This window comes from Dinoponera quadriceps, unplaced genomic scaffold (assembly GCF_001313825.1).
Source record: "Dinoponera quadriceps isolate SergipeBrazil2010 unplaced genomic scaffold, ASM131382v1 scaffold367, whole genome shotgun sequence".
Classification (NCBI taxonomy): Eukaryota; Metazoa; Arthropoda; class Insecta; order Hymenoptera; family Formicidae; genus Dinoponera; species Dinoponera quadriceps.
The window spans coordinates 352,788-364,426 of NW_014554712.1; the positions used below are offsets into that span (position 1 = coordinate 352,788).

General features: G+C 54.3%; 1 protein-coding gene across 2 annotated transcripts in view; it reads right to left on the reverse strand.

Moving 5' to 3' along the window:
• LOC106741093 overlaps window positions 1-8,362 on the reverse strand; it is a 111,027-nt gene extending 102,665 nt beyond the window's left edge. For both annotated transcript variants that reach the window (XM_014612738.1, XM_014612737.1), the window contains exon 1: window positions 6,228-8,362. In XM_014612738.1, the coding sequence (XP_014468224.1) occupies window positions 6,228-7,598 (1,371 nt within the window). In that variant the 5' untranslated portion in view covers window positions 7,599-8,362. The remainder of the gene's footprint in view (window positions 1-6,227) is intronic.
• Between the last annotated feature and the right edge of the window lie 3,277 nt (window positions 8,363-11,639).

Consider the following 11,639-nt stretch of genomic DNA (forward strand, 5'->3'; position numbering starts at 1 on the left):
ATAATCGCACACAACCACCGCGCCGATGTAATTTACCCGCCCACGAGAATAGCCCCGGCGCTTTACGGTCGGCGCGAAAACTCGAGGCGAGGGAGGCCCGCGAGACGCGGTACGGCGCCTTAATTCATACCTCGTTGCATTACGTGTCGCCCGTAAATCCGCGCTCGCCCGATTCCCCGCCGCCGAATATCTCACGGCGGGGATGCGCCGGATTTTATGCGCCACGGTAAACGAGCTTCCGCGGTGAGCTTTACGGGCGGATTTACGAGTGCTCCTCTCGAGCCGTGGTCAGGTGGTAAAGTCGTTTCTTAAATGCTGAAAGTATCGGTTTCGGCGAAACGCGCGCGCGGAGAAAGCGTCGGCGTGAAATCGAGATGAAGGCGGACGAAAAGAGCGCGCGCTGACCTCGGCGAGCGCGAGGGGGAGCTTCAGCGTAAACAGCGCTTCCGCGAAGCCTATCGGCTGTTCACCGAGAGAACGGTCTTCCCCCGCAACCGAAGACGGCGATCCTGCGATCTCTCCAGGGTGAAGCGCGGGGTGACCCGCGCCTCCTCGCTTCAATGGGAAACACGTGACCGCGCTGTTAACGGCGTGCAACCATCGCGAAGGAACTTGTCTCCTTCCCGATGTCGAAATTTTCACGCTACCCCGACGCTATTAAGGATCGTTTGCGCTTAATTAGACGGCCTGTAGACTAATTAAAATTACTACTTCGACGATATTGATACTTTGTAACTTCTCCGTTGCACCTTCGATTCTAGATTGAATGTTGAACGTCGCCTTCATCGTTCTATTTCAACGCTGAAACAGCGAAAACGGGAATTTAAAGGCATCGTCAGGGCCAAAGCAGAGGTTATATTTATTTAGATATTATTAGAATTTAAATTGAATTTATTTTACTATCTCAGTTCCTACTACGTTGCAAAATCCAAGGTTGGACGTAGGGAACCAAAATTTCGGCTCGATTAATGGGCCGTTAATGGCTGGTTTGTTTTTCTTGCAAACGTATAACGTAAATACGTTAAAAGAATTTTGCTCGATGATCCACTTTCGAAAACCTCTCTCGTTACCGAGGAGCAGAGGGAGGGAAGGAACGCATTAGATAAAATAAATGAAGCACGTTTAATGCTGTAGATAACGCGTTTTGTGACAAATGGGAAAACGCGCTTCTTCCTCGAGAGACTCCCATTGTCACGACGTGAGGCAATGAAAACTTGGCAATTTCTCTCATTACGTTTATGAAGCGAGTACGTTGCATCGAATCAATCGTGAAATTTACATCGTACAATGACGAAAACTATTTTCTCCGCGCACTCACGAGAGACGCAAGTTGCCGTCGAATTTACATACACCTATCCGTCTGAGTCTGTATATTCCATCTTAAGTATCACAGATACAATATTTCAATGTTCGCGGGTGACGCCGAGTGTTTCGTCCGCGTGGACTTCAACTTCCAACGCTCGTTACACGCCCGTACTTCGTGCGCCGTACGACGATAGTCGTAAAAGTCTCCGCGCATACTTTACGGGTCTTCGCGATTTTGATAAAGAACGTTCAAACGTCACTCCGCCGCGCGGCTTTAACGAGAATCCCCGGGAAGCGAGCGAGAGATAAGCTACTTAACGCGCACTTATTAGCATATTAGCGCCCGGCTAGATCCGATACTTTGGCGCCGCATGAGACGTCGTTGCCGAGCGAGAGAAAAAGAGAGACAGATAGGTCGTGTCGCGGATTAACGCCGTCGTTTAGATAAACGTGTCGAAGCGTGCCGAGCGATAAAAGCGAACGCCGCGCGCATCGACGCTGCGGCGATTAAGGTCTGGCCTAGACTCGTGCGCCATTAATAAGGAACCCTTAGGAAGACGAAGTGCCTGCGAAGATAATTCCCGCGAGGAAAGGAGACTTTTCGCCGGCAAGCTGTGTCGATACTTCTGTGTTTCCTCGTCCTCCTGCTTCCGAATGACGCTGTTTTCGTTTTCGACGATATATCACGCGCTTCTGCGCAGGTAGACGAGTGCGCGTAAGGTTTCGTCGCACGCCTCGTTAATCAGCCGAGGATGCGAGGTCCGGTGGAATTAAACGGCGGTCAGTTTCGCGCAAATCGCGAGTCGCCGGACGGGAAAATTGACCGCTCGGTCTCGCGTAAAGGAACGTGGAATAATTCGCGCGCCACGTTAATTGGACGGTGTCCCCTCCAGGGTCGGATTTGGGTCACTGGATTAATCGCGCGAGCACGCTCTCCTCCGCCGTCTCAGCCGCGTTTCCGCGGTCGTTCGATCCGAGAGCGACCGTCGTCGGTGGTTCCCTTTGATCGGCCGGCGGCAGATCACAGTGCAGTCGCGGATTCACGGCGGAAAAGCACGACCAGCGAGGAGCGCGCGTGGTGGAATTGCTCAATTACCCCCGGCAATCCCGCTCCTCGGCGCGGTATGCAGAGGTAAATTGTCGATGGAACGTGGCGGGTTTACCTTTGTAAATTGGCGCAAAAAAGGCGAAGCACGATCGCGCGACGACAGCCCCGCGGACGTGCGTCGTTTTGCTCATCGGGCCCGCTCCGAGACACCGCGAAATTAAGGTGCGCACACGGCGTTCGGGACACACCGTGGGGCTCGAGGAGGCTCCTTTTACCCGCACGACTCGTCCGATCGAGCTCTCCGAGTATCGAGAATCGAGACGGGACTTGAGACCCGATTCGACCGTCAAATATAAGTGGCGGTCCGCGATAGGTAGTTTAAGCGTTGAGTCTTAACACATTGGCCGATCACGGTTGATGAAAATTAAAATTGTATAATTACAACCTCCAGTGATTATCGACTGCTTCTCGGTTAATAATAGTTGATACTGATTCCGCTGTATTATCGGGCCCTGATTACAAGACTCCAGTCGAGCTTTCGACCTTCCGACCGCGAGCTGACTTCACGAATCGGCTCCCTGCCACCTGGGGGATCGCATGCGGGCGGATGCACGTGTCAGAAGATGCTCTCTCGTTCCCTCTCTCTCTCTCTCTCTTCCTGTCGATATAATGATCGGGCCATTTGCCAAACTATTTGCAAGCGTTTTCTCCCGACACACTCGGCGTTCCATAAATAAATTCCCCGACCGTTGCGCCGACCTTCCGCCGGCGATAAGCCACATCGAAGTCTGGCAGACGAGCGGCGCCTAACGGGCGGCGATTTCCGAGCTCGGTCGACCCTGCGAACGTCACATCGGGTGGTTTTGACGCGAATAAAACCGCTCGCGCTTCTGCCGCGATCCGCGCATTGCCAAGGTCAGTCTAATCCTGAACCGTGGTAGGTGAAAGCGTAACCCACGTCGACGACACGGCCGGTCGTTAATAACGGCCGAGCATTCACGATAGAGCACAGTTCTAAAACAGTTTCCCAGAAGCAAAGTACTCGAGACAATCTCGAGCGGCGGCGGCGGCTTGGAACGAGCTTGGCAACGCGCGCCGATAAGAATAACCGACATTGTAGGAGGGGTCCGATTCACGGAAAACTTCATTAACCAGCTCCCTAAGCGTGAAATTCGTCGGCTAAGTTTGCCGCTGATTACAATCCGGTCTGAACGTCACTTGCAGACCGGATAATAAGCCCTTACGATCTCGCTCTGAGAAAGATTCTCGACCGATCCGTTTATTGGTAGAATAATCGATCGTGATTGGTCGATTTGCTCGCCGGTCGCGTCTTTAAGCGAGATTGTGATTAGCCAAGGCTAATGAAAACGTTCGCGGTGATTGCGGCCTAATTTTGTTATGACACGCGTGTCAAACGGGAAGAATTGACAGGCAGGAAGAGGCGTCCCGTAGCGGGTGACATGTGGTCGACGGGAGGTCTGACAAATTAAGCGCGGTGACACGCGAAGCGAAACAATTTCCGATGAAAGTGGCGGCCGCTGCGGTCGATGAAAGCACGTCGGGACGCGCGGGACGATTGTCAAGGCTCGGGACGATGTTTCAAGGTGCGAGGTGCTGCTTGCTATCCTCCTCGCGAAATCTCGCGAAAGTTAATCTCGAGTTCGACAGCGCGGAACGGGGCAATCACGAACGGCGTATCCCGCGTATTACGTGGACGACGGCTAAGCCGCTAACACGCTATCCCGGTCGATCTTGCGTTACGCTTCGGCCGACGTGCGGACGTAAAAGCGATCGATTCCCGATATTCCTTGCGCGTCCACCCTCGGGCGACGTAATTAAACGGGAACGATCTCGACGGAATTAGCATCGCGCTCGGGCCAATACAAACAAGCGAGCGATTGGAAATAATCCCTCACCCGTTGGCAAAACTGAGGAATCTAATTGTAGAAAAACTTGCAGAACCGGCGATCATCCCTCTCGTTTCGTGGTGAATCGCCCTTTATTCATCTCATATTTCGTAAGTTCTCAGAAGTTCGTTTCTTCCGACCGTTTTTCGAGAGTTGTTGCCGGAAGCTGAAGATACACCGCACTTCTGCGATTTGCGGTAGAAAACCGGCTGGAAGAGGATTAGTTAATTATTCGAATTGTTCGGCGACGATCTTCACTCCGGATCTCAAACTTTCTGTCTAGTCTGACTTTATCATATATATTTCGTACTGGCCTCTGTGTTTACGGTCTCTCTGTCTCGTGTGAATTTCGTCTATCTTATACCTGCTGGACAAAGGACGCTCGTGGCATTGTTGTCGCACGCTGCGTTGCTTTCGCTTGTTTAGTCTCGGTCCGATTTAAGCTTAAGGAGCCAAACGGCATTGTTAAATACACGAGGCTCCTACATTACACGAAATAAATTTCAGTTCGCACAACTGAGGGATCGGACGATAGTTCTGTCACCACGACCGGAAACGTCGGTCTGAACATTCGGCTGCTTAAAAGCTCGTACAAATGACCGCAATTCACCGGAGGAATATAAATCTCCCAGGAACCTTTCTGTAACCGAATTTTTGACCCGGTCCTCAGGTATTAAAAAAAAAAAACCACGAATCGAGTTTTTTTTTTTACCATGCATCGATCATCGTCCAAATGAGAGAGCAAATCACGTTGAATAACGAAGATTCCCCGCAATCGTCACGATAATAACGCCGTAAGTCAAGATCATCCGGGCCCGATCTGATGTTTGAATCACGATCGAGACCGTATGATTTCGCGTCCGCGAAGAAGGCAGATGGCTATCTATTCGCCGAGGAATCGTCGAGGAATCCGCGAGGGGTACAGTTGCGGGCCAGGTCTCTCGCGCCACGTGGGTATATCGCGTGTTCCTCCAGGGTGCTCCATGTAAGGGGAGGAAGGCATCGATATAGACAGGCTCCTCACGTGTTGCGACCGCGAACTCGAGCCTCCCCGGCGGCGATCTTAATCTCCACCGGCAAGGCCGATGCGCGAGAGAGCTCTCGCCGGTAACTGACTTTACGACTTTCAGCTCCTTCGAGAGCGGCGGAATGGCGCGCCCCTCGCGGATTCTCAGAAGCCGAATTGTGCCCGTCGTCTGTTCGATTATTCCAGCCGGTAATCGCAGATCTGTCGTGACACGCCTGTAGCGACCCAACGACACTGCTCTGAGCGTAAGAACTTAGTGAGAAATAAAACTGCAGGAATCACCATCTCGGCATGTGAGAAACATTCATGGAGGATAGATGAATTTGCCCCGTCGCAAATTATACAATTCACCGTACCGCTTCGATTAACGCGATTTCTCAATCGTAATCGTCGTCGGGTGAGAGAGAGAGAGAGAGAGGTCGTGCGCGGTCTCGTATGATCGCTGTAACCCGTCGAACGTTGTTATTATCGTGATTGCGAACGCCTACGTACATGTCGCAATTTCGCATGACCGAGGGAGAAAAAAGAATGCCGAGGAATTTCGCGAGGTCCGTCGGTTCCGGCGCATTTTTGCCGGGCGGATGAGGGAAGCGCGATTCGGGGAAGCCACGAACGATCGTGTCGACGATCCCCGTAAATCCAAGTGCGTTATTTCCTACACGCATAAACGCCTCGAAATGACACATTCGACTGAATGCTATTTTTACGTGTTTTTTCCCGAATTAACTTACGCGTCGTTTAAAACGTTTAATCGTATTAGATTGAATCACGGCGTGTCAAGTTAACACGTGAAGTCACGTGAAATAATCGCGTTAAATGACGACGATTGAGAACGTGAGGGCACGCATGAGAAGTGTGTGAGAAGAGCCTCGGCTGAAGGATTCGCAGTGGTACGCGAGGAGGCGCGCAGGACACGAAGGATGCCAATGGTGTTACTCACGGTATCGGTGACGTCCGCCTGCATGTCCGAGTCCTCCTCGGCTGTATCGAGATCGTCCTCCTTCACGTTATCCGCGGGATACATGTACCCGTCGAAATCCAGATCGGCCCTCTTGTTCTTGTGCGTGCGGTCGCTCTTGACCGCGGTGCCGCTTCTCCCCCGCCAGTCGCGCCGGACCGTCGCGTCTTCGTACGCGTTCTTCGGAGACTTATGAGACTCGTCCGGGACGGCGGATTTGACGCTCGAGCTCACCGCGTGCGATCTGTTGGCGGCGAGCGTGAAGGGACCCAGCAGCCTGGAGCCGTTCTTCGGCTGGTGCTTGAGGTTCCTGTCCTCGATGTTCCGGTAATCCCTCTTGACGGTGGTCCTCGTGGTGGTCGGGTCGTCCGACGTGAGTCTCTTGATGATGTCGTCGTAGGTTAAGGCCGTCTTCGACCTGCTGCTCTTGTAGAAGTCGTTGTCCAGCTCCTCCGTCTCGTCACCCTCGTCCTCTTCCTCGTCCTTGTCGTCGAAGATCCTCGAGATGTAATCTTCCTCCTCCTCCTCGTCCTTGTCACTCTCCTCGAGCCCGCCGTGGTCCTTGTAATCCTCGTCCTCCTCCTCCTCCGACTCGCTCTCTCCTTTGATCAACGAGTCGTACTTGTAGTCCGAAGACGAGTTCGATCTTCTCCTCCAGTTCTCCGTCCATCTCGACTCTCGGTCGCGATCCTTCAGGCGATGCCTCGAGGCGTCGAGACGCGTCGCCCGGCTCCTCCAGTCCCTCCTCGGGGACGCGTGCCGTCGGGAGTTCCGCCACCGCTCGGGACGCCTGTCACCGCTCCCTCCGTCCTCGTACCTGTGCGACCTCTCGTGATCGAGGTAGGCCTCCTTCGAGTCGTCGTAGCCCGACCCAACGTCGTGATCGCGCGAATGAGCGCGACGCCCGTGGTAGGTCCTGCCGTATCGGCGATACTTGGCGTTGTATCGCGGCGAAATCTCGCGCCTCTCGTCCTCCGTGTCGTCGTACCAGCCGCTTCCGCGATAAGCCCCGCCGTGATAATACCTGGCCGGGTAACGCGGCTCGAACATCCGGCCGTGATAATTCCTCGGTTGCTGACGCGACCTGAGGTGATGATCGTAGTACGATCGCATCTGGTAATCCTCTTCCTCGGCGGCCGAGTCCTCCTCGCCGTCTCCGTCGTACTCGTAATCGACCTCCTGCCAGGCTCGCCGGTCGGCCTCGTGATGACTCCTCCGATTCGAGGACTCATGCCTGTGCCTGTGCCGATGTCTCGCCTCCGTCGCGTCCTGATGGTACTTGCACTCGGCCACGAAGAGGCCGTATGCCATAAACAGGCCCAGCAGCAGCAGCAGCCTCCTGTCGCGCGTCATCTCGTCACCGCAAACGCCGGTTTCTCAGGCAGCCTTACATCATCACGGGGGGCCACGTGACCGCGGCGGCTTTCGCGCGCACCTGTTCCTCCCCGACGATGCCTCTCGATGCCTCCTCGCGGATGACGGCTCCTTCAGCGGCGCATCGTGTCGACTCGCGACGCTCCCCGATCATTCCATCGCGCGACGATCCCTCCTCGCTCCTTCGCCGATGGCTCGTCCCTCTGAACTCGCGCGGTCGGCCGACCACGTGGTGAACCCGCAGCAACGGTAGTCGCGCGCGAGCGACTCTTTTTGGCGCGGCTCCAGTGGGAGCCTCTCTTCTGATCTCGCCCCGAACGTCACGTGAACGTCACCGGAGGCTCGGCTACAGCGAAGGCTACTCGCCGGGGCGTTATCGTCTCGCGAGTTATCGATCCGCACTCCGAAAACCGCCGAGGTCCTCCACCCTCCGGCAGTCCCCGGGGTTACGAGTCAATTCCGTCCTCCACGACGGTCCCCGGTGACGACCGGTCGCGAGATCGTCTTCCGTACGTTCGCTCCCCGTCGCGGGGTCTCAGGCGGATATCCGATTTTCCGATTGTCCGGTCGCACAACGAGTTTCTTCCGTTCACCTCTCTCTCTCTCTTTCTCTCTCGAGGGGGTGCTGCCACGATCCACGAAGATCGATACGCGCGCGTCCACTGACGACGGAGGGCACGACGACACGTACACGTGGAATCGTATCGCGGACAGAATGTCGCGGGCGACTGAGGCCGGCCGGAGCAGCCGGCGGCCTGAGAGATCGCGGAACGCATCGCGCATGCGTGCGGGCGATATTCGCCCCCACCGTCCCTCACGTCGCCGCGCCGGACGGAGTTCTCCTCCGGCCGCCTCGGCCACCTCCTTCGCCCCTTCGTCCTTCGCCTTTACCTCCGCAAGAAACGCGCACGTTTCACGGGCTCCGCGATGATGCACCATGAAACAATAGACGCGCGATGGGCCGCATCTCCGCCGGAGATACGTACGCGCGGATGAGCTCCTTAAAAAAAAAAAGAATCGCCGCTTCCGACCACCTCGGCGGGGTTGTATTTTTGCGACGGGGTGGCCTGGGGAGAGGAGGAGCGGAAGGAACGACGTGGCCTTCGACGGTGCGAAAGTATATTTTCTCGGATCTTCGAATCTTGCTTACTGCGAACGAAGCGAGAATGACGGAGTTTACATAATTATTCCACTTGACGTGAATCATATTTAACGAGTCGGCGAAATATGGTAGCCGAGAAGGGAGATCGGATGCTTGGCGTCACGTCATCGCCGAGGTCGGGCGAACCGTGTGTGAGCACAGGTGTGGTCACGCAGTAGACTCGCGTATGAATGGCCGGGTGGATTTTCTTTTTCAACCGGCGGGAATCATTACTCCGCCGGCGGAGTACTTTATGGGACGTTGATTAGAAAGCCTCGGGGAAAAAATCGGAATCGGAGGCGCGGAGATCGATCCGGCGAGATTTCGTGGTCCGCTCGGCATTACGCGTACCGTCGGGAACCGGTTTTCAATTTATTTCGAATAGACACGACATTATCCGCATTAGACTTTCGTGGGGATTGCTTCTCGCGCCGCGATAAAAGGCATTAAATTGATTTAATATCGAGCCGAGCGGCATTACGCGACGGTGTGCGCGCCCCGCTCTCTACCTGTATGTATCTTAATCGCGACTGGTCTCGAAGCGAATTTAGATAAGAAGCGATATTTATCCACCGGGGAGGCCCGCTCGGCAAATAAAAGCACTGATTCATTATCCGTTAAGAGATACGAAATTCCTCCGCCGAGATGAATCGACGATAACGTTAAATTACGGATACCTCGTAACAACGTATTAGCCGTATTAAAGTGTATTAAAGTGCCGAAGGAGGGAGGGAGGGGCGATTCCTACGGCGAATGTATCTCAAGCCTGTGCTCACGTTGAATCGCTTCTCGAACGGGGAATTTAATTACAGGTGCGCTCTCTCGAAGTGATTCGGTGAAAATGTCGACGCTTTCCGGCGTTTCACGTGCGTCCACCGTCGGGATACTTTTAACGAATCCTTTCAACCGCATCTCCTTTACTTACAGGCTTTACCGGTGAACTCGGAGTATCGAGAATCAGCGCATGGCGAGTCTCGCGCGACCGTGTTTAGGTTTAATGGATGACCGATGTTTGAGGGCGCTATCAGGCGGCCGTTCGTCTTACCCTTTTGCGCGCGATTATCGAAAACCGTCGCTGGTGCTTTTAGCCGAAAGCGAGAGATATCAGAGGCGGGCGACTCAGTGCGTCCGAGAAGGACGTTCCCGATTTTAATCCCTCACGGACGGCTCCCGCTTCCCCCGACCTTCGCCCACGGCGTATAACGTGCGGAACGTATGCGTTCCTGTCACACCCGCGGGCTCAGCGTTTCTCTCTCTCTCTCTCTCTTTCTCGATTTTACGATCGTCCGAGTCGAACGACACAGCCGGACCCGGCTTGGCCTTTTCGCCGCGCGTCCCATTCACTTTCGCGCCGCCATTCAGAGAGGCACGACGGAGAGTGGACGACGCGAAATCCGGCCGAAAAGGGGGTGAAAAAAGGGCTGGAGGGGAGAGGTCGGCAATCGAGACACGGAGGAGAGAGAGAGAGAGAGAAGGAGAACGCGAACGAAGGAGGAAGATACCGATCGTCGATGCTGATCTCGCAACCGGTACAACGAGGACTGGTTTTTCGTCGCGCGCACGGAGGTCGGCGAGCGCTTTTTGTCGCCCCTTTTAAGCGAACCGCGGTGCTTACGGTGATAAATAAACACGGTGGGGACCCCCCCTCGCCGGCTACCACAACATCGTCCCCGTCGGGTCCGATCGATCGGTCGCGATTTGTCGCGAGGAAACGTCGCGCGTCATCAACGGATGGCAGGAAGAGCTGGAAAGAGCGGGGAACGCGCCGGGCCCGTCCGCCGTTACTTTCGCACCGTTTTCGCACGCGGAAGAGACTCGAGAGAGACGCGGAAAATCGTCCGTCGAATTCACGAGCGCGCTCGCGCGATTGATCGCCGATTTGCTACGCGAGGGATCGGTGAAAGCCGCTCCTCGCGCAGTTTCCTACCGCGGAGGACGCGCCGTCGTCACGCGCCGCGACGAAAATCGGAATGTGCACTTTACCACGCATGGATTATTATCTTGCGAAACCGGCGGGACGCGAGGGGGACCGATATTACCGCGTCGTCCCCGTGCACATTCTCGCACGTCACGTCGTCATCGTTAAGATATTTCGCGTACGCGCACGGAAGAAAAAGAATATTCTCATTTTGAGGAGATCCGTGCTCTCAACGTGTACACGTTGATGTAAGATTATATAGGGTTGGACAGATAAAATTTTGCCTACACGACGAATGTAGTCACGCTAGAAATATAATATTTCGACGAATATTGAGTCAAATACAGAGTTATTCAAGATAACACATTCATCTTTTTGACATAATTATCCTAAATGTTACAAGATTTATTATTTTCAGAATAACCATATTGCGATCTGTAGTGGACTGTCGTAATCTTGCAATAACGTTGATATCGTTGAAAGAATATGAAATTTTTCGTAAGAGGGTCGTATATTCTTGCTTACATACGAAGCAACGATTGCGTTCATTAGAATATACAAATCTTGAATTGATACTGAATTTTCTTCCGTGCGGGCTTGTTCCCCTAAACGTCGCGCGCGCGTTGCGCAACGACGGCCACGACCCGAAGCCGGAATTGATTCCGCAAGGTGGAATTTATCCGGCCGAACACGCCTCGTTTCGCGCTCTCACGCGGTGCGTCGGCGTCCGGGGATTTCTCTAATTATTTCGCTTTCACGCCTCGTCGGTGGCCGCGCGCGCCCGCGCGTTAATTTGTATCCATTTGTCAGGATTCGCGCGCGCGAACAAACACCGGGTGCTCGTCAACGCCGACGCAAAATGACGATTAAATCGCGTCCGCGGAATTCGAACGCGCGAAACGCGGGAAAAAGTGACGGAGTTGGGTAAACGCAATTGCCCGTTTTTCAGTCTCTTAAATCA